Source organism: Amblyraja radiata, chromosome 6, assembly GCF_010909765.2.
Source record: "Amblyraja radiata isolate CabotCenter1 chromosome 6, sAmbRad1.1.pri, whole genome shotgun sequence".
NCBI lineage: Eukaryota > Metazoa > Chordata > Chondrichthyes > Rajiformes > Rajidae > Amblyraja > Amblyraja radiata.
Window position 1 is genome coordinate 88,911,650 of NC_045961.1, and position 23,914 is coordinate 88,935,563.

Consider the following 23,914-nt stretch of genomic DNA (forward strand, 5'->3'; position numbering starts at 1 on the left):
TTGTAGGCTAATTGGCTTGGTAACATTGTAAATGGTCCCTAGTGTGTGTAGGATAGTGTAATGCCCCTGTCCCACTTAGGAAACCTGAACGGAAACCTCTGGTGACTTGCGCCCCACCCAAGGTTTCCGTGCGGTTCCCGGAGGTTTTTGTCAGCCTCTCTAATGGTCGAAAGCGGCTTCCGCTTCTTCTATGTTCCGGCGATTATTTCAGAAAATTGATAGGTTGCCGTTTTAAAAATCGGTAATTTTTTAGTCGAAGCCAGTTGCGATGCCATGTCCTTCCACTACCTGCAACCTCCAGCAACCACCTTGAACTAGCATTGCAACCGGCTTCGACTAAAAAATGACCGATTTTTTAAACGGCAACCTATTTTTAGTCGCGGCCGGTTTTGAATTTTTTGAAATAATCGCCGTAACATAGAAGGAGCGGAAACCACTTTTGACCATTAGGGAGACTGACAAAAACCTCCGGGAACCGCACGGAAACCTTGGGTGGGGTGCAAAGTCTCCAGAGGTTTCCGTTCAGGTTTCCTAAGTGGGACAGGGGCGTTAGTGTGGGGGAGATTGCTGGTCGGCGTGGACTCGGTAGGCCAAAGGGCCTGTTTCCAATTGTTTAATGTTGACTGAGGGACAATGTTCCATTCTCTGGCTTGGGTGGAGCAGAAACAGATTTTAAAAAATAACAGTTTCTGCTTTTCAAACAAGAAGTTAGGAAGAAAAGGAGGATTTTAATTTTGAGACCAGATGGTAGAAGGAGACATTGAAATTCCTGCTGTGGCTTCCCACAGTAGCCTCCTACTTTGTCATACATTGTGCATTATGAACTTCGCCACTTACAGACGTATGATGCTCACATGTAGGGTGGTAGAACATTTAGCCACAATAGAAAAATAAATGAATTACCCTCAGTAAATTGAAATTTTATTTTGGTCTCAGTATGCTCTTTGGGAATGAAGTGATGTTTACTGGAGATTGCCGAATCAGAGCTGGTGTTAAATGCTGTCATCTTGACATTTTAAATTCAAGTTGCAGTGCGTTTTCTGACTTTTAGAAGCTCACAATTAGACTCACCGCTCTGCTGAATCGTTAGCATACTCACTGATACTCTCTCTACCTGATTTCAGATCCTTCAGCCCCGGCTGCACCCTCTAATGTGAGAGTCAGCAACTTTACTGCCAATAGCGATGGCACCATTACCACAAGGATCCTCTGGGAAGTGCTGGAAGAACCTGATATTCCTATACACCATTATAAAGTCTTCTGGAGCTGGACAGTCAACACAAAGTCTATGGTGCCATCCAAAAAAAAAAGAAGGAAAACTATAAATGGAGTGAGTGACTGAATTGTTTAAAGAACATATAAACTACAAATGCTTTGTCTGACAAACTACTTCCTGTGCAGTGAAAGACTAGATATATTAGACTTCCTAGATATTTGTTGTAAATCCAACTAATACAGGAGTGATACATTATCTTTATCCTTCCTTTCTTCACTTAAGTTTGAAAATGGGAATGTTATTTGATGTTATATGTTTTTGATGAAAGTAATAAATTATAACTTTGTTTCTCACTCATGACTATGCACTTAGTTTGGAGTTTGAAGGTTCCAATTCAATCTATAAAGACTGAATCTATTGGGTAAAGCATAAGCGTTCTGCTTTCAAATACCACAGTTGCATTTATTGCATGAAGTCAGAGTTGAAAACTGAACTTAGAAGTTTTGTGCTAGGACCAGGTATTGTACACACATCAATGGTGTTTCCTATTTCCTACAGTCTCAAAACCACGTGGTCCTGGACGGACTCCTGCCTAACAATAGCTACATGGTGGACCTGCAAGCTGTAGCATATTGGAGTCAAGTACGTCTAAAAAGTGCCAAAGTGTCTCTGTATTTTGGCACCCCTCGGATACCCAGCACGAGTAAGGAATCATATATTTTTCTGACTATTGTAGCGGTACTAGCTGCAGTGACTATAAATGATGACGCTTATATTGTGCTAATTCTTTGAACATTTATTTATTTAACTGTAATAACCTGTCCTTACAAATTTTTACCAAAGCTAATTAACCTACAATCCTGTACGTCTTTGGAGTGTGAGAGGAAACCGGAGCACCCGGAGTAAACCCATGCGTTACAGGGAGAGCGTACAAACTCTGCACCCGTAGTCAGGATTGAACCCGGGTTGCTGTAAAGCAGCAACTTTACCGCTGTGCCACTCTAATGGAGCTACCAGCAGCAGTGGGACCGAGTTGGTTGGCAGTAAGCTTTGGCCCTGGCTGGACAATGCAGGAGAGACACAAAGGGACACTGCATCAACTGCACCAGGGGGAACCTCATTGAAACATACAGAATAGTGAAAGGCTCGGATAAAGTGGATGTGGAGAGGATGTTTCCACTGGTGGGAGAGTCTAGGACTAGAGGTCATAGCCTCAGAATTAAAGGACGTTCTTTCAGGAAGGAGATGATGAGACATTTCTTTAGTCAGAGGGTGGTGAATCTGTGGAATTATTTATCCACAAAAGGCTGTGGAGGGCGTCAGTGGATATTGCTAAGGCAGAGATAGATAGATTCTTGATTAGTACGGATGTCAAGGGTAATGGGGAGAAGGCAGGAGAATGGGGTTAGGAGGGAGAGATAGATCAGCCATGATTGAATGGTGGAGTGGACTTGATGGGCCGAATGGCCTAATTTTACTCCTATTCCTTATGACCTTATGATCTGTTGTTCAAGGGGCCATGCAGAATGATTAATTTATGTTTGGTCTAACAAATACCTATAAAGGTTTTTTGCTTTTATGAAGCCGCTCAGGATAAGAAAGCACAGAATAAGATATTCAATCTGTTTCATATTTGGTGGTTAGATTGAAATTGGAAGAATTTTACTTTAAAGGCTGCAAAAGCACAAACATAATTTTCATTCTTTTGTTAGAAAATAATTTGATTAAATGCAGAATGCATATCAGTCATATTAAACAGGCATTGATTGCCAGTATTGGCTTCAGCAAGTGAAAGTTGGGGTCAGTGAAGGCAGGGTTGCAAAGTTGGGACAATAGACAATAGGTGCAGGAGTAGGCCATTGGTCGAGCCAGCGCCTTTGACCATTGCAAAAATGCGTTCGCTTGCCCTCTGAGTTCTTCAATATCTCACGTGATTGGCTTCTCCCAGTTCTTGTGATCTATGCAGCCCCATACTGTACTCTGAAGGGATCATACTTCCAGGAAAGTTTGTTGGCTTTGTAACTTTTTGGATATAAATAGTAGACTTAATGTTCTGAAAACCTGTCCATTTTCCATGATGCACCCCATCAGAAGATATTTGGGCAGCAAACAACCTGAGAAAGTCCCTCTCGGTGGAACATTACTTTGCAGCACTGGGTTCTAAGGTGCTTGATGAGGCCAATGTGGGACCTGCCTAGATGGGACAGGAGATCTTGATGGACGAGGAAGTGGAGTCACTTCTGTCCTTCTGTCACTTATGCTTCGGCCATCTTGTTTTCTTGATGGAAGAACATGACGTCCTCTGTGTCATCCTGAATATTCCTTGTCCATTTTGGGAGGTCACAAGCCAAGGATTCCCAAGAGGTCATGGGAATGTAATATTTTTTTATGAGGAGATTTTGTGTATATCTTGTAATCATTTTCTCTCCCAGATTCCAGAAGCAAACTCCAGTGACTGAGTTGTTCTTTCAGATTAAACCAATTTCAACAGAATATATTCATTGTGCATGTTGTACTTTGCTGGTTCTGAGGGTTGCAGTGTGTGAGTTACTGTGCGTTGTTTTGCTTGGGACTTCCAGAGAGCAGTGCTGGTACTGTGGTATTTACCCAGAGGTTTGTGGAGGAGAGATTATTTGAGGTATGTAAAGGGAAGATTGATAATATTTGGATGGACAAAGAATTGAGGACCATGTGGAACTGGCACAGAAGAGGTGTTGAGCTTGAAGCATATCAGCCATGAATAAATTGAATAGCAGGGGAGATTTGAGGGGCCAGGTGGCCTATTCCTAACCTCTTATGGTCTTATTGATGGATAACTTGAAGTCTTTATTTCAAAATGAGAGCAAGTGTAACGGTGTATTGAACCTGCTGCCAGAATGGTATTGCCCCTTGTTGAGCTTCTGCTGTTGGAATAACTTAAGTCACACACCGTGATTGAGATCCAAAGACTTTATTAACGATACAGCATAGATAACCATCTTTGCACGTTACTCTAAAAGTGAGAGAGAAAGGCAGGGAGACTTTCTGTTAAACTAGTGGGCATAGCTACAAAGTATGACTCATAACATGAGTGACACTGATCTACATCCTCCCTCTTAAAGAATTAAATGTCAGTACAAAACCATTGACTAAATAAGGCATGCATAGCCTTTGATAATAAGCTGGAGGAAAGTCAAACATAGCCCGGGTACTTCACGGTGGGCTTGCAAACACGACCAGCACGTGTGCGATAATGACCATCTCCGTTTTCCCCCACCGGGACAGAGCCGATGGCTTCACGGTTGAGGGAGACTGAACCAGCATTCCCGGTGATGAAACAGGAGACTTTGGCACAGGTGGAGGGGAGCATCACCACTGGCAAAGCAGCCGTTGCAGAAATGGGTTGTTGTGCTGGTGTAGTTGGATTAACGTCACTGGACATGGACGGAAGTACACTTGTACGGTCTGGATAATACGGCGGTGGAGCTGGCTCATTCACAGGCAGGATTTGTTGTCTGTTACTCCTGTAGGTGCCGCCATCGGCACTGACCAGATATGAGCGTGGCTCAGAAGCAGTTCCAGAAATTACACCGATACGGTCATGTCCTTTGTCAGTCTGCAAACGAACCACTTGCCCCTTGGTTAATGGTGGCAGTGGCCTACTTGTTTTGTCAGACCACTGTTTTTGAATGTCACGCTTTTGTTGTAACCTGGACTGGACATCCGATGGTGGAACTACCTGTCGGATCAATGCCTGATCCACCACAGACACCGTGGCTCGGGTCTGCCTCGACAATAAATGTTGAGCAGGTGAACCCAAAATGGGGTAACGAGAGATGTTGCGTAAGTTGAGTAGATCCAGGAACACGTCGGAATTAGCTCTGTATGAACATTCCATGAGCTGTTTGGCACTCTTGACAGCCCGCTGAGCTAGTCCATTCGACTGTGGATATTCAGGGCTGCTGGTGATGTGGCAAAAACCCCATCATGCAGCAAATTCCTTGACGTGTTGGCTGGTAAATTGACTGCCGTTATCAGATAACAGTATACACGGAGCTCCGTGCTCTGCAAAATGGCGAGCAAACTTCGAAACTACCCCGCAAGAAGTGGGGATGCTAAGAAAATCAATGTCAAACCATCCTGAATACGAATCGACAAATACCAGGTACTGCTTGCCATGCCACTCAAATATGTCAGTTACCACGGTAGACCACGGGAGTGCAGAAGCCGGATGTGAAAGAAGTGGTTACTTTTGTTGATGAGGTGCCAAGCTGTTGCACACTGCACAGGACGCCACATTCTCGTTGATGTATTCGGCCATGCCAGGCCAGTAAAACATGTTTCTTGCCCATCGGACGGTAGCTTCAGCACCTGGGTGCCCTGTGTGGACAGCGTTAAAATACTTGCTGTGCAGCGAAGCAGGGACTACAGCCTTGTGTCCTTTTACGATAATGCCATCCTGCTAGCTCATCACAAACGGCAAAGAAAGGCCGAACTTGCAGCGGAACGTTGTAGTGTTTGTCTGGCCAGCCGCGCTTAATGACGGAGGCAAGTGACCGTAAAGTACTGTCAGCAGCAATGTGGGCAACCAAGTCCTCCATACACGACGAGAGAATAAATGACACAGTCATTGCGATAAAGTCATCATCCAGCGAGGACGGACCCTCGCAGATCTTTCGGGGTGCATGCGAGAGAGTGTCAGCCAGGTGCATATCCTTATCACGTTTGCAGGTCAGAACAATGTCATATTTTTGAAGTTGCAGCAACATCCGCTGTAGGTGTCCTGGAGAGGCATGAATCAGGTTCGTTAAAGATGCTGATCAGAGGTGGTGGTCAGTTTCAATAGTGACCGTTTGTCCGAAGATAAAGTCATTAAATTTCTTGCAGGCGAAAACAACCACCACCAGCTCTTTCTCAATTTGGGCATATCGTTGTTCTGTGTCAGTCATAGTGCTCGAGGCATAGGCGGCAGGCTTATTGCCGCTACCGTCATTTTGAAGACATGGGGCGTCTAGTCCGTGTTGTGAAGCGTCACAAGTCAGTGTGACCGGTCGTTTAGGATCAAAGTAAGAGAGAGTAGGAGCACAAGACATCTGCTGCTTAAGAGTGTCGAAAGCCCTCTGCTGTTGCTCATGCCAGGTCAAAGCGGTGTCTTTGTGTGTAAGCTGGCGCAACGAGGCTGATATTTCACTGAAGTCCAGAATAAATTTGCTCAAGTAGTTAACTATGCCAAGGGATCTCTGCAGACCGAGCACGTCTATGAGTGCTGGGAGCTTGTTGATGGCACTGGTTTTCGCCGGATCAGTTTTTAGGCCATTTTTAATGAACACATGGCCTATGTATTTCACCTCACTTACCCTGAATTTGCATTTTTGAGGGTTTAGCGTGAGGTTGATGGCCTTGGCGCAATCCAGGACCTTCGTCAGATTAGCATCGTGTTCTTCGACAGTTTGTCCCGCAACGAGGATGTCATCTACTACAATGGAGCATGGGTAACCTGCAAACAACTGCTCCATAGCTTGTTGAAATACTTCGCTAGAAGAGCTTATGCCAAAGGGCATGCAAAGAAATCTGTAACGCCCGAACGCTCCTGAAAGTGGTTAACTTTCGAGTTGTGTTCCAGTGAAATCTGCCAGAATGAACTCTTGGCATTTAGTACTGTGAATACAGTTGCCTCAGCCATCTGCACTGCAATCTCCTCCACAGTGCGCATGGGATAGTGAGGTCATTTAATGGCTGTGTTTAAGTCCTTAGGATTGATACAAATCCGTATTTTGTCTTTATTCTTCTTCGTGGCCACGACCATGGTGGAAACCCAATCCGAGGGCTCAGCGACAGGAGCAATCACACCTAGAGACCATTTTGTTGAGTTCACTTTGAACATGGTGCCGCATAGCATGGGGAATCTTATGAGCTGGACGAACAACTGGAATGACCTCATGGTCAATGGTAATTGTAGAAACATAGAAACATAGAAAATAGGTGCAGGAGTAGGCCATTCGGCCCTTCGAGCCTGCACTGCCATTCAATATGATCATGGCTGATCATCCAACTCATTGTGTACCTAACTAGCAACTAATTGCGTACCTAATAGGCAACCTGCCCAGCTTGTCGTGAAACAAAGTTTTGTATTGTGTCAGGATTTGTTGGCTAAAGTCACAGGCTGTGGTCAGATGACAAACAGAAAGGCTGAAAGAGACAAGTCCTAGGTCTTGGCATGCATTGGCTCCCAGCAGAGACGGCACATCCTCACGAACAACATAGAAACTCAGGTTGTGGACACATGAGTTAAGACAGCAGCGTAACTCAACTTGACCGATAGGGTTTACTGGATCTCCTGCAAATGGGAGAAGGGAGGCAGCTGTCGGAGTGACAGTCTCTGTTTTTCGAAACTTTTTAAACACAGCTAGTCAAATCACATTCCATCTTGTGTCCACTTTCAGATAAAAGTTCTTGCCATTAACGGGCAAAGCAACCTTGGGGTCTAGTTGTTTGTGTATGAAATCAGACAAGGAATGTACATCGAAGTCAAAACCTTTGCCAGCAGGCTGCAAATCCATGGGAGCTGGTTGAGAGCATACTGAGAGCAAGTTCTCATGGCCAAGTGAATTAACAGATTGCCTTGTTTGAACTGTTGCTACATGAATGACAGCATCTGAAGAAATGGTTTATTTTGTTGCAAAATCAACATAATTTTCCATACGCACGGCAATGATCACGAGCAGCAGCATGTGAACCCCCACAGTTAAAACAATTGTCAATTAACCTCACTATAGAGTTATCGGGCACCTGAGGAGAACGGCGAGAGATTTGATAAGACATACCGGCAACATTAATTTCACGACCAGCAGAGTGGCTTAAGACTTTTGTATGAGCATCAGCCATTTCAGCGGTTTTCAGCAGTCTCTAAAGTAAATTCAGCAGCTCGCAGTAACTCTTTGTGTAATTTATCATTGCGGACATCATAGACCAAACGGTCACGGACTAGGCTATCACATATATCCCTGAAATCGCATCGATTGGCAATGTGCTTCAATGCACTGACATACATCTCCACAGGTTCTCCCTGTCTCTGGCTTTGGGGAAAAAACGAATGCCTCTCCATGACCAAGTTAGTACGTAACTCACATAACTGTCGGAATTTGCGTAGTAGACAGTCAGGGTCTCGGATAGACTCAGCGGGTCAAATCTAGCCAGTTCATAATGAAATCTTCTGGCACGTCGAGCAGCTTCTTTGTCTGCCAGATTAAGAAGAATTGACCCTCGAACACCAGGAGCAACAGTAGGGTGAGCCGCTTCAATGTAAATTGAGAAATCCTCTTCAAATACGCACCACCGTTCTGCAAGGTCCTCGTCAAACACCATGATCTCTGGTTTTCTGAGAACAGAAGCCATAGTAATATATACTGGAGAAAACAACAAACTAAATTAAAAGCAATATAATTAAGCAAGGAGTGAGTACGTACACTCTGACACCATGTTGAGCTTCTGCTGTTGGAATAACCAAAGTCACACACACCATGATTAAGATCCAAAGACTTTATTAACGTTACAGCATAGGTAACTTCATCTTAGTACGTTACTCTAAAAGTGAGAGAGAAAGGGCAGGGAGGCTTTCTGTTAAACTAGTGGGCGTAGCTACAAAGTATGACATAACATGAGTCACTGATCTACACCCGTATAGTTAAATGTATAGATATTGGGGCTAGAAGACATTTGAGGTGGCTCAAGAAGCACTGACCAAATGGCATGGCCTGTGTTTGTAAAATTAAATTAGGCCTTTAGAAACTGATGCAACATTATTTTAAGTGCTGTTACTCAGGTGACAACGGCAATGTCTTATAGAAACATACACAATTCTTAAGGGGTTGGACAGGCTAGATGCAGGAAGATTGTTCCCGATGTTGGGGAAGTCAGCAAGGGGTCACAGTTTAAGGATAAAGGGGAAATCTTTTAGGACCTAGATGAGAAAAACATTTTTTCACACAGAGAGTGGTGAATCTCTGGAACTCTCTGCCACAGAAGGTAGTTGAGGCCAGTTCATTGGCTATATTTAAGAGGGAGTTAGATGTGGCCCTTGTGGAGAGAAGGCAGGTACAGGATCATATTGAATGGCGGTGCAGGCTCGAAGGGCCGAATGACCTACTCCTGCACCTTTTTTTCTATGTTTCTATGTAATACAATGGACTTAATGGCTTAATAATAACAATAAAGAAGTCATCATTCAAAATGTCCTTCAATAGTGGGTTTGGGGCCATCCAAACCAGGCTGAAAAAGCGAACAGGAATTGCGCTTGTATGGTGTAATCCATCAGCTGGTGAAGACTTGACGTGTTATTTTGAAGTAATCGTTTTAACATTGACCTTATTTCTTCAAAGGAGACCTTTCAGCTTCAACAACAAAATCCAGACATGGTGTTGTCAATGCCCTCCCAGCATCTCTTGGGAAAAGAACTATGCGCCTCATTGATGTTGGGGCCCCTTTCTATCAGGACAATCAGCTTCAGGTTAAAGTTTACTGGAAGAAAATGGAAGGTATGTGTTACTGTATCTTGCATATCTTTAAAATGAAGTATAGTAAAATTGGTGCGTACATTTACTTTCAGGGCATCGACACAAACTGCTGGAGTAATTCAACGGGTCAGACAGCATCTCTAGAGAAAAGGAATAGGTGACGTTTAAGGTCGGAACCCCTCTTCAGACTCAACCCTTCTTCAGACAGAGTCCGTAGGATGGTTCTGACCCAAAACATCATATATCCTTTTCTCCAGAGATGATACCTGACCTGCCGAGTTACTCCAGCACTTTGTGTCTACCTTGGGTATAACCAGCAACCACAGTTCCTTCCTACATGCTTTCAGGCCACATTTGGAAGGGATAAGGGAAACTTTGTACATGTGTGACTTAGACATCAGTGGTTTGTCGAATGAAATTGGGCTGGTAAACGTTGATCTTCCAGTACTTGTTGATGACTATTTTTATTTTTATTCCTATTTTGCTAATCTTGAAACAATGTATTTGTACATGAATGGAACAGATAAGGTGTTGTTTCTTTTTGGAAGACATAGATGAAAGAGCAGTACTGACACATTTCAGAGTATAGGATCTTCAAGAAGGATAGAGGCTAGATTGCTATCCTTCAAGAAGGATAGAGGCTAGGTATGGCAACTGCTCTGTCTCCGACCGGAAGGCATTGCAGAGGGTGGTGAAAATTGCCCAACGCATCACCGGTTCCTCGCTCCCCTCCATTGAGTCTGTCCAAAGCAAGCGTTGTCTGCGGAGGGCGCTCAGCATCGCCAAGGACTGCTCTCACCCCAACCATGGACTGTTTACCCTCCTACCATCCGGGAGGCGCTACAGGTCTCTCCGTTGCCGAACCAGCAGGTCCAGGAACAGCTTCTTCCCGGCGGCTGTCACTCTACTCAACAACGTACCTCGGTGACTGCCAATCACCCCCCCACCCCCTGGACACTTATTATCACTTATTATTATTTATTCAAATCATTTGCTATGTCGCTCTTCCAGGGAGATGCTAAATGCATTTCGTTGTCTCTGTACTGTACACTGACAATGACAATTAAAATTGAATCTGAATCTGAATCTGAATCTGAGAGGTTGCAAAAAAGGAAGAGGCATTGCAATATTGATTAAGAACTCTATTGTGCGATAATCCAGCAGGAAATCATGGAAAACTCTTCAGGTGAGTCTGTATGGATAAAGCCAAGGACCAAACGAGGGACAATCATTTTACTGGTGTATAGTACTGGTCTCCTAACAGTCTGCTGGAGATAGAGCAGCAGAAATGCAAACAAATTATAGATAGTTGCATAAGTAAATGGGTTGTAGAAGTAGGAGATTTCAACTTCTCCAATATTAAGCGGGATTGCTTAACTGTGAAAGGCATAGAAGGAGGTTTTTTATGTACGTCCAGAGAAGCTTTTTTGCACTACTGTGAAATTTGATCTAATCTTTGGAAATGTAGCCAAGCAAGTGGAGGGAGTGGCAGTGGAAAAATATTTTGGAGATTGTAAACTTGGCTCAGTAAATTTTAAAATTATTGTTAGAAAAAAGGTCAAACGTGGATTGGAAATTACGTTCCAAAACTTGGGAAAAGTTGTTTTATTATAAGATATGACATGTTAAAAGTGGACTGGGAGCAGTTACTTGCAAGCAACCAGTTGCAGGCTATCAGAAATGAAGTATTTAAGAATATCAGAGGCATAGATCGGGTAGATAGTCAGAATTCTCTTCCGATTAGGGCTATCAAAAACGAGGGCTTAGATTTTAAGTGAGAGGTAAATGTTTTAAATGGTATCTTCGGGATAAGTTTTTTTTTACACAGAAAATAACTGATATTTGGAATGTGCTGCCAAAGGTCACGGTGGTGCAGTGGTAGAGTTGCTGCCTTACAGCGAATGCAGTGCCGGAGACCCGGGTTCGATCCCGATTAACGGTGCTGTCTGTACGGAGTTTGTATGTTCTCTCTGTGACCTGTGTGGGTTTTCTCCGAGATCTTCAGTTACCTCCCACATTCCAAAGACGTACAGGTTTGTAAGTTAATTGGCTTGGTAAATGTAAAAATTGTCCCTAATGGGTGTAGGATAGTGTTAATGAGCGGGGATCGCTGGTCGGCGTGGACCTGGTGGGCAGAGGGGCCTGTTTCCGTGCTGTATCTCTAAAATAAAGGTGCAATCAGATATAATCACTATATCAGAGATGCATTTAGACAGACACTATAATAGGCAAGGCATAGAAGAATATAGTCCTAATGCAGGGAAATAAGAATAGAGTAGATGGGTAGAAAGATTGGCATGGATGTGGTGAGCTGAAAGACTCGTTTCTGTACAACTTTGACTAATCATACACAACTGTATGATTCTAAGAGACAGGAAAATGCTATTCAAGCAGAGGATATTTGAAATAAGGAACACTGCTTGAGTGGCTGGTGAAAATAGGTGCCCTCACAACATTTAGGAAGTGTTAAGATGAGCATAGAAGGCTTTGGGCAAAACACAAGGCGAAATACAGGGTAATGGGGTTCATGTAGCTAGGTAGAGTCATAGAGTGATACAGTGTGGAAACAGACCTTTCAGCCCAACTTGCCCACACCGACCCAATATGTCCCAGCAACACTAGTCTCACCTGCCCGTGCTTGGTCCATTTCCCTCCAAACTTGTCAAATCAATGTACCTGTCTAACAGTTTCTTGGAGGGTAGCTAATGTTGGAGGGTAGCTAATGTTCTCCCACTTTTCAAGAAAGGAGCAAGAGAGAAAACGGGGAATTAGCCTGAGATCGGTGGTGGGGAAGATGCTGGAATCAATTATTAAAGATGTAATAACAACGCATTTGGATAGCAGTAAAAGGATTGGTCCAAGTCAGCAAGGATTTATGAAGGGGAAATCTTGCTTGACTAATCTTCTGAAATGTTTTGAGGATGTGACAAGTAAAATGGATGAAGGAGAGCCAGTGGATGTAGTGTATCTGGACTTTCAGAAAGCCTTTGATAAGGTCCCACACAGGAGATTGGCGGGCAAAATTAGAGCACATGGTATTGGAGGTTGGGTATTGACATGGATAGATAATTGGTTGGCAGACAGGAAACAGATTAGGAATAAACGGGTCCCTGTCAGAATGGCAAACAGTGGCGAGTGGAGTGCCGCAAGGCTCGGTGCTGGGGCCGCAACTATTTACAATATATATTAATGATTTAGATGATGGGATTAAAAGTAACACTAGCAAATTTGCAGATGACACAAAGCTGGGTGGCAGTGTGAACTGCGAAGAGCATGCTAGGAGGTTGCAGGGTGACTTGAACAGGTTGAGTGAGTGGGCAGAGAATGTAGATAAATGTGAGGTTACCCACTTTGGCGGCAAGAACAAGGAGGCAGGTTATTATCTCATTGGTGTCAGATTAGGAAAAAGGGCAGTGCAACGTGATCTTTTACACCAATCACTGAAAGTAAACATGCAGGTACAGCAGGCAGTGAAGAAAGCTAATGGCATGCTGGTCTTCATAACAAGAGGATTTGAGTATAGGAGTAATGAGGTTCTTCTGCAGTTGTATAGGGCTCTGCTGAGACCACATCTGGAGTATTGTGTCAGTTTTGGTCTCTTAATTTGAGGAAGGACGTCCTTGTGATTGAGGCAGTGCAGCGTAGGTTCACGAGATTGATCCCTGGGATGGCGGGAGTGTCATATGAGGAAAGATTGAAAAGACAAGGCTTGTATTCACTGGAGTTTAGAAGGATGAGGGGGATCTTATAGAAACATATAAAATTATAAAAGGACTGGAGAATCTAGATGCAGGAAAATTGTTTGCAATGTTGGGCGCGTCCAGAACCAGGGACCACAGTCTTTGAATAAAGAGGAAGCCATTTAAGACTGAGGTGAGAAAAAACTTTTTCACCCAGAGAGTGGTGAATTTGTGGAATTCCCTGCCATAAAGGGCAGTGGAGGCCAAGTCACTGGATGGATTTAAGAGAGAGTTAGATAGAGCTATAGGGGCTAGTGGAATCAAGGGTTATGGGGAGAAGGCAGGCACGGGTTATTGATTGGGGACGATCAGCCATGATCACAATGAATGGCGGTGCTGGCTCGAAGGGCCAAATGGCCTCCTCCTGCACCTATTTTATATGTTTCTATGTATTCACTGGAATTTAGAAGGATGTGACGGGATCTTATAGAAACGTATAAAATTATTTAAAAAAGGCAGTAGAGGCCAATTCACTGGATGAATTTAAAAGAGAGTTAGATAGAGCTCTAGGGGCTAGTGGAATCAAGGGATATGGGGAGAAGGCAGGCACGGGTTACTGATTGTGGATGATTAGCCATCAAAGGGCCAAATGTCCTCCTCCTGCACCTATTTCTATGTTTCTATGATTTTATACACCTCTATAATCCAGCCACCTCATCCTCCTGCGCTCCAAGTAATAGAGACCCAGCCTACTCAACCTCTCCCTTTAGCTCAGATCCTCTAGGCCTGGCAACATCCTCGTTAATCTTCTCTAAACACTTTCAAGCTTGACAAAATATTTCCGGTCACATGGTGCCCAGATACTTGAAGATACTTCGGGTACTTGAAGGCTGGTGTGCTTAGTGTAGGTTGAAGAGTCTGTTTCCATGTTGTGTGACTCTGGCTGTATAACTCTCATGTATATGGAAACTCAACCCATATATATTTACAGTATGTATATGTGTAAGGAAACTCAACACGTTGAAGCAAGACTTAAAACAATACTGTTTGTGATTTCCTTACCATTCTATTTGACGGAACAGTTTATGTACACCAATAAATGTTCTTTGATAGGATATATACATTGTTGAATAAAAATCATTGGAAGTCTATGAGGAAAATTATCCCATGAAATGCTTGTTCAGTCCTCTTACTGTTACAACACCTGTATTATTGCCCCAGGACATTCAGAAGGATCCGATTGTTGTAGCTCCTTAGTTTGTTATCTTCTATCTCAATCATTATTCACTTTCTCTCATACGTATGGTTACGTCTTTGTAACTTGGAGAACTGCAATGTGGATAATGGAGAGTTTTTAAATTATTTTTAGCAAATTCTTAGTTATACGAGATAGAAAGAAAAGGATTTAGAATACAAGATAATGTGAAAGTAAGAATTTTCAAAGAACTGCATAAAATGATAATAGATTGCAAGTTGGGTGTTGTTTCATTTAGTTTAGTTTAGAGATACAGCGTGGAAACAGGCCCTTCAGCCCATCGAGCCTGCACCGACGAACGATCACCCCGTATAACTACCACACTCCAACACACTAGGGACAATTTACAATTTTACTGAAGCCAATTAGCCTACAAACCTTTACATCTTTGAAATGAGTGAGGGAATCGGAGATCCTGGGGAAACCCCACGCAGGTCATGGGGAGATTGTAGAAACTCCTTACAAACAGCGCCCATATTCAGGATTGAATCGGGTCTCTGGCGCTGTAAGGCAGCAACTCCACCACTGCTCCAGGAAAAAAAATATCCTGCAAGAACTTTAAACAATACCATCTGTGAATTTCTTACCATTGACTGAACACTTTAAGTACACCTGATATCTGTTTTTATATGGTTTATCGATGATCTACCATATGGTCAGCTGCATTTACAATCATATTCTGTGACAGACGCGTATCATAACCTTTCATTATTTAGTCACAATTATAATAATCTGTGCCAGAATATCCAATAAACAGTATGTGTGCAAAGGCCAGATAATTGGCCAGCTGTCATAACAAATACTGAGTATGTAATTATCCAGAACATCTCCTGACCAGTGCAATATTTCTAATATTATAAAACTCAACACTTGGCCACATTTTGGTATTCTGCCATAGTATTCTGATGTTTACCTTGAATAAATGGCGCCATTTTTATTTGAAAATTCTAATGCCACTAATGGTATCCCCTCCTAGATGTGCTACTGATTTTGAATCTGTTTGGTAAAATCGTTTAGAAGTCATAGCAATAATTCATTCTTAAAGTTGTCCAAAGTCACAATAAACGCTCAAAGGCAGAAACTATGAAATAAATAGCAGAAAATGGTAGAAATACTCAGCAGGTCAGATAGCATCTGCAGAGAGAAAGGTAGTTCCATCAGAACCATTCCCAGAAACTTATTTGGCTTTCTTGCATTGAACGAGCAGCTTTCCTCTTTATTTAAAACCGGAATTTATATTTCAGGCAGCCAACACCTTCCCCTAAAATTGTTCAAGTGTAAACTTCCCCCGCTTTCCCTTCCAGCTCTAAACAGTCAGGTAACTAAGTTTGTGTAGGTTGGTACTGAGCCATTGAATCATGTATTAGGTTAGTTTAGTTTAGTTCAGAGATACAGCGCGGAAACAGGCCCTTCGGCCCACCCAGTCTGCGCCAGCCAGCAATGCCCGCACACTAAAGGGCCTGTTCCTCCAGCATGCGACTGCATGCGGCAAGCTCGACCTAACGTGGTCGCTTGAGCCGTACAGCCTCGTGGGGTCGGTCCCACTTCGATCGCCGGAGCCGTATGGAGTTGTACGGAGCTGGTCCCAACTTCGCGCGGGGCTCCGAAAAACTGACCGTGTTCAAAAATTCCGCGCGGCAACGGCCTGCTGGCTCGCAGCCGCCTCGACGCTGTACGCACCGCCTCAACGGGCACACGCAGCGTCTCGACGCTGTGCGCAGCGTCTCGATGCTGTACGCAGCGTCTTGACGGCGTACGTTACGCGTGAACTTCCAGCGGACTATGCTCGAACTTCACGAACTCTCACTCGACCTCCGCGCGGCCCACGCTTCCGGTTTGGTCGCGCTTGCCGCATGCAGGTCGCATACTCGTGGGACAGGCCCTTTACACTATCCTACATACACTAGGGACAGTTTACAATTATATCAAGCCAATTAACCTACAAACCTGTGCATCTTTGGAGGAAACCGGAGATCCTGGAGAAACCCCATGCAAGTCATGGGGAGAACATACAAACTCCGTACAGACAGCACCCGTAGTCAGGATCGAACCTAGGTCTCTGGCTTTGGAAGGCAGCAACTCTACCACTGCGCCACATTGATTTGAACAGATTTCAACATTCTGAGCTGGAGTGCTGGCTGGTGACCTTTGCCCATTTTGGATTGAAAACTGGTTGTAGAGGAGAAAAAATTCCTCAGTCAGGACAGTCTCATGCTACAGACATCAAAATCAAACCAGCTAAAATATATCATTCCCCACTGGGAACATCACAAATTATTTCCCTACTTTTGAATCTAGATCCCATCAACAATAATTATAGCATGTTAACTTTCATTAATAAATGATTTAGTACATGAAAAGCTTGTTTGTAGTTTTAGGATAAAAGCAATTACTTGATGAGAAGGATGTTCTTTTAGCAGGTGAATAACAGCCTACTGGAGAAACTCAGCGGGACAGACGGCATCTGTGGAGGGAATTGGACAGATGACATTTTGGGTTGGAACTTTCTTCAGATCCGAAACCTTGACTGTCCATTTGCCTCCACAGATGCTGCCTGACCCTTAGAGTTCCTTCAGCAATTGTTTTTTTTGCTCAAGATTCCAGCATCTGCAATCTTCTTTTTCCCAAAGCTGCAAGGCGCAAGTCACATTGTCTTTTCTAAATGAGTGTAGCTGCAACAACATTGAAGAGGTGCAGTGCCATCCAGGACGAAGCAGCCTGCACAACTCCAACCCTGCTTGACTTCCACCACTCTATGTGTTCGTTAGTTCCACTACTAGCACACAAGTTAGCGTGTACCATGTACAATGCACCACAGCAAGTCACCAATACTTCTTCAACAGCACCTCCCCAACACAGTTTCCCTAATACATCAGGACAGTGTGTGACTTAGAAAAAAACAGAATATGTTGATGTTCCCTTGTGTCTGATTCTCTTGTCCTTTCTTGTGGTAGAGGCCCCAGGAATGGAGGGCACAAAAGAAGCCCTAGCAAGTCACTGCAATGCATTTGGTAGGCAGTACACACTGTAGCCATGATGCACCAGAGTGAATGATTAGAGTCATAGAGAGATACAGTGTGGAAACAGGTCCATTGGACCAACTTGCCCACACCAGCCAACATGTCCCAGCTACACTAGACCCACCTAGTATGGTCCATATCCCGTCAAACCTGTCCTATCCATGTACCTGTCGAACTGTTTCTTAAATGTTAGGATAGTCCCTGCCTCAACTATCTCCTCTGGCAGCTTGTTCCATATATCCACCACCCTTTTGTGCAAAAGTTACCCCTCAGGTTCCTGTTAAATCTTTTCCCCTTCACCTTAAACCTATGTCCTCTGGTCCTCTATTCACCTACTCTGGGCAAGAGACTCTGTGATCTATTCCTCTCAAGAATTTATACACCTCTATAAGAGCACCCCTCATCCTCCTGCGCTCCAAGGAATAGTCCCAGCCTACTCAACCTCTCCCTATAACGCAGACCGTCTAGTCCTGGCAACATCCTCGTAAATCCTCTCTGTACCCTTGCCAGCTTGACGCCATCTTTCCTATTACATGGTGCCGAGAACCGATCACAATACTTCAAATGTGTAAAGCTGGAGTTTAGAAGAATGAGGGGGGACCTCATTCAAATGTACCGAATAGTGAAAGGCTTGGATAGAGTGGATGTGGAGAGGATGCTTCCACTTGTCTAGGACTAGAGGTCATAGCCTCAGAATGAAAGGCCGTTCCTTTAGGAAGAAGATGAGAAGGAATTTCTTTAGTCAGATGGTGGTGAATCTGTGAAATGTCTTTCTCTTCAACATGCATTTCCCTAGATTGTGTGCTATTCTATTATAGCTAGCTGTGGTTTTAATGTTATTCCACTTCTAAACGGTCAGACAAAGGGGCTGGGATAGATTAATAGCATTAAAACCCGACCAAGAGTGGTAACAGCCAAGGGCACGTCTAATTTGAACACTAGGAACTATCTATGTTGGATTGACATAAGACAGTGCACAAACTGTCAGCAGTTCCTCTCAGTCGGGCAAACGTATGTGTCTAGAGTATAACTAAAAAAGAAAAATAATTATTAACTCCAAAAACACTTCAACATTATGGTAAGAATTCAAAACATGGCAATTTTTAAAATTTCATTTCCTTATCCTCTCAGTCCAGTATGGAACTGGAACAAACAGGAAAAAGAAAAGCAAATGGAATTAAAAACATATACCACTTTTAAACGGTGACAGAAGCATTTTTCAATCTTGTTACAAATTGAAAACACTTGGGGTGAATCTTATTGCCAAAAAATTGCAGTGATGAAGGATAGGAAATTGGCATTTGGTTTGTACAAAGAGGTTAACAATATGAAATACCTGCTATGGGAGTTGGCATCAAACCCAGCCATTTGTTGATCCATATGGCAGAGGGGGTTATCAATTGATAATAATGTAGATATTGTAATGATGCTGTCCATCTTCAATTAACAGTTCTACATTTAACTCATTCCTGCCTGATCTGCCAAGCCTTATGCCCCTGTCCCACTTAGGAAACCTGAACGGAAACCTCTGGAGACTTTGCGCCCCACCCAAGGTTTCCGTGCGGTTCCCTGAGGTTGCAGGTGGTTGCCGGAGGTTGCAGGTAGTGGAAGCAGGTAGGGAGACTGACAAAAACCTCCTGGAACAGCACGGAAACCTTGGGTGGGGCGCAAAGTCTCCAGAGGTTTCCGTTCAGGTTTCCGAAGTGGGACAGGGGCATTAGGAAGCTGGGCAGCTGTAAGGAGGTGAGAAATGATTATCTGTCCATCGATCCAGAAAAGCAGGAATAATTCCTCTGAAACCAACTATTAAAGACATTCATTCTTCAAACCCCATGATCTCCCTGCTGCCTACTGCCCAATCTAAACATTGCTGGGCACCGTTATAACACTTCACTCATACTCCTACACCCAACTCCTCTGGCCCTCAGCACCAAGCCCAGCATCTCTTAATCTCACTCATTCATTCTATATACCCAACTGACCTCCTGAGCTTCCTATCAGAGAAGCCCCTTACCTTTCAAGCAGGTTGCGTGTGCTGGAGAACCTGATTGAAAAGAACATTAAATGCACCTTCATGCATATGCAGCTTGTGTAAGAAGGAACTGCAGATGCTGCTTTACACCAAAGATAGACACAAAATGCTGCAGTAACAGCAGGTCAGGCAGCATTTCTGGAGGAAAGGAATAGGTGACGTTTTGGGTTGAGTCCCTTCATCAGACTGATGCAAGATACCTTGCTCTTGTTTTAAAACACTCTCGTTGAACAATCCATCTACTCTAGAATCTCCCTATGTGGCTCAGTGTCAAATTCTCATTTATTATACCTGTACGACATAGCCAAGGATGTTCCACCATGTTATGCAGCTGTACAGATCCAGGTTTATCATCCAAAGTTACTTCTTGCAAAGCGACAATGAGCAGACTTCAAAGCTTCAATTGTAAATTATCTTAGTTAAAGCATTAATTGTTAGTGCATTTCTCCCAGTTTCATGTGTACAGCCATCTAATTTTCTGGCACCAGATCTCCTGCACAAATTCCAGCATTAGCATCCAGCATATTGTTAGATTGTACATAATCACTAATTTAATTATTGTGCAGACAGTCTAATGTGATCTTTGTGCACATTGACATTATGTTCAGTAATCTTCTTCCCTACATATGCTAATAATATGTTCAAATTACAGCAGAGCTGAAATATTCAGATACAAATCTTGATATTTGTATTCATATTTCTAATAACTTTAGTTTGCACTGAATTGATTAAGAAATAGATAATACTGTTAAAATTGTATCAAAAAGTATGGATATAAGGTTTACACAGTGGCCTTAAGGACTGTTCAGACTCTTTAAAAACAATAATTATCATAAACTAATGCTGATGGGGAGGGATAGATTTATTTGCAGTTATGTTTTGAGTCAAAGACAATTATCCAAATATTTGGCAATACCAGAGTGGATATGTCATTGAACTTTTCTGTCACATCTGATTAACATATGGTTGGCAGAGCACTTTTGTTGCAATGTAAATTCTGTCACTAGTGTTGGCTGATGATAATATGTGAGTTACTTTGTCCCTAGATCCTGGTGGCATTGCGGAGCGATATCTTGTCCAGTGGATGCCAGAGTCTTGCGTGCACAACGAGACGAAGATTTCCAAAAAAGTAATCGCCCATGTAGGTTCCAATGTATCTGTGTTGCATGTTTTCGTAATTTGATCCTGTGAGCTTCGTGAATGAGCTTTTATGTTAGCAAACTCAGCAACTAGAGTCTCGTAGCTCATTTCTTCCATTTTCTCTCTTTTATTACTAAACCCATTGACTGACCAACAAGACATTATCAAATCTGTCACCAGGGTGTAAAGTAGGGATAGGGAGGGAATTCCATGTATTCCTTTGGCCTGTTTAGGGCTCGGTAACATGATAGAATGGCACAAATTCTTAAAAGCAGATGGGTTAGCCCTTACTTGGTGGTCCTATCGCAGTGGCTGCCTCAACAGCAGCTTGTCAGTCCTTTTGCCTTTCTTGTTATTTTTAGTGCGTCTAAATGTATGTTTTAATGTTTCTCAGTGTGTCTTATGTGGGGGGTAGTAGGGGGGAATAGGGGGAAAACATTTTTCAGTCACTTACCTGGACGGAGAAGTGTCTTTTCTCCGTGTCGTATCTTCGCCCCCCCCCCTCACGGCCTACCAACTGGATTGGCACGGCCTTTCCGACCAGAGACCAGCCCAGAGATTCAGCAGCAGGCACAGCGCGGAATTACCATCGCGGAGCCTGGGGTCCTGTCGAGGATCGCCTGTGTTTGAGCACCGTCCAGCGGGGCCTGCTGACTTTAACATTGTGGAGCTGTGGTCTGCGGAGCTTCTAGCCGCGGGAATGACGCTGACTTTAACATCGCGGAGCCTGGGATCTTTTGCCGAGGATTGCCAGTGTTGGAACTCCGTCCAGCAAAGCCTGTAGACTTCGGAAGCCGCCATCTCCGGTAAGAAGCGGCCGAATCGGAAACTCCAAGCCGCAGAGTGTGTTCCAATCTGTTCCGACGCTGGAGTTTCGATCTTCCCGGCGAGAGGGCCTGTACATCGGCAACCGCGGAGGGTTCTAGGCCCCGACCACGGGTGAACAAAGAAGAAGATGCCTAAACTTTATTGCCTTCCACCACAGTGAGAAATGTTGATTCCACTGTGGTGGATGTTTATGTTAAATTCTATTGTGTTTTGTGTTATTTTTATTCATATGGCTGTACGGTAACTCAAATTTCACAGTACCAACTGGTGCATGTGCCAATAAATGTGAACTTGAATTTGAACATATATGTGACAATATTAGAATCACAAAATGACAGAGGAAATAACATTTATTAAAGAGGTTATTTACATGGATTTTATTTACATTTATGAAGGATTATAATTGGATTTCTTTTTACCTTTAACAAAGATTCACAATTCAATTACAGTTCAACTTATAAAAATAATTACAAGGCATATTCAATATGTTAAATTTTACATTATCTTTTTTATAGGAAACTTTTGTAATCCTCCCAGGACTGATTTTCTCTTGCACGTATAAAGTTATGGTTCAGCCAATAATGGCCAGGGGCCAGGGGAAAGCAGAGGCTGTGATCTTCACAACTCCAACATGCTCATCTCTTCGAGGAAAAGGTCTAAAACAAAGCAACTGTCCCAGCGATGGGGGTGAGTACAGCCACAGGAGCCACAGACCTTTGGCATCCGGTGGCGCTGTTGCTAGCTGCCTCTGCCCACGGTCTGGCTGTCTTTTTTAATTTTGTTATGTTTAATGTGTGTTTTTGTTTTTAGATTTTCTTCAGTATTTTATGTGGGAGGAAATGGGTAGGGTAAGGGGGAAGCCGTCCTTCAGTCGCTTCCTTGTGAGAATGCGGCTATTATCCGAGTCGCGTCCTCGTCTCCCCCCCCTCGCGGCCTACCATCTGGATTGGCACGGCCTCTCCTGCCGGGACTGGACCTGAGATTCAGCAGCGGCAGCGAGGCGCTGGAAACATCGCTGAGCGGGCGGGGCCTTCCTGGGATCGCCGCTTGGACGTCCGGTGTGCTGGGCCGCTGCTCCAACATCGCGGAGCTCCCAACGTGGGCGGCGCTGACCTCGACATCGCGGAGTCCTGGGACCCATTGCCGGGGGTCGCCAATGCGAATCTCCGCCCAGCGCGGGCCTGTGAACATCGAGAGCCGCGGACTCTGGTGGAAGGGGCCGACGAGAGGTTCCCGGCGAGAGGGCCTGAACATCGGGCCGCCCGTAGCGGCGACTATGGGGTGCTCGGGAGACCCCGACCACGGGTGAACATTGGGGAACATCAGCGAGGAGGTTGACTGGACTTTTGTTCCTTCACTCACAGTGGGGAACTTTGGTGCTGCTGTGGGGATGTTTGTGTTGTGGACTACTGTGTTCTGTGTTTTGTGGGGTTTTTTAAATTTTTGTATGACTGTAAGGGAAAAAGAATTTCTTTGTCTCTTCATTGAAGGCAATGACAATAAATTAAAACAAATCAAATCAAGGAGGGAATAATAGCCTTCCACCATGCTTTTTTACTCTATTGACAATTACGTTTCAATGCCAAGGACACACGACAAATGAACATAGGTCATGCCAAAGATTGATTAAGCATGAAAGTTAACTCCAACCAGAAATGTATTAATTTTGGAGCCTGCAACACTCTCTCACCGTGTGAGGAAGATTAGATGGGCAAGATTCTTAGATGATAGAGCAATTCTTGCTATTTTTTTCCCTTTACTTGGATACACAAAGTTAGTCAGATTTGGTAGCATCTCAATGTTGAAGCCCCATGTATGATTCAGTCCTCATTACAGTGTAGTAATATTCTGAAGGCTCTCCAAGAGTGTCATCTGGATCTGGCAGGGACTGTACTCTGGGTGGCAATATTCAGAAGCAATAAAAATGAAATTTAAAACTGCAAAAGCAGCAGAAACTGCCAAGTGGCAAAACCCTGACACATACAGCTTTCTATGTAGACCTTATTGCATCAGATCCCTTTCTAAGCCTTATTCATAATGGATGATGCATTTGGCTTTATTGTGATCTTTCTTCTCCAGTTTGCATTTTTCCATCTTGTAATCTATATGCACATAACTGATAATCAAAAAAAGGCATTAGTATTATCACAGTCAAATCTATCTGAGAGTGTACCAAAGATCGTTTTGAGACTATTTAATTCTCTATGGCACTTGCATAATTGAGGCAGAAATTGTTTTGAAAATAATCTTG

The 23,914-nt window shown here is 43.7% G+C and overlaps 1 protein-coding gene across 4 annotated transcripts in view; it reads left to right on the forward strand.

The window, feature by feature from the left end:
- The window catches only part of anos1 (anosmin 1), a 183,852-nt gene that overhangs the window by 154,735 nt on the left and 5,203 nt on the right, over nt 1-23,914 (forward strand). For all 4 annotated transcript variants that reach the window (XM_033023158.1, XM_033023159.1, XM_033023160.1 and 1 more), the window contains 5 exons: nt 1,125-1,330; nt 1,775-1,919; nt 9,574-9,729; nt 20,742-20,836; nt 22,179-22,350. In XM_033023158.1, the coding sequence (XP_032879049.1) occupies nt 1,125-1,330; nt 1,775-1,919; nt 9,574-9,729; nt 20,742-20,836; nt 22,179-22,350 (774 nt within the window). The remainder of the gene's footprint in view (nt 1-1,124; nt 1,331-1,774; nt 1,920-9,573; nt 9,730-20,741; nt 20,837-22,178; nt 22,351-23,914) is intronic.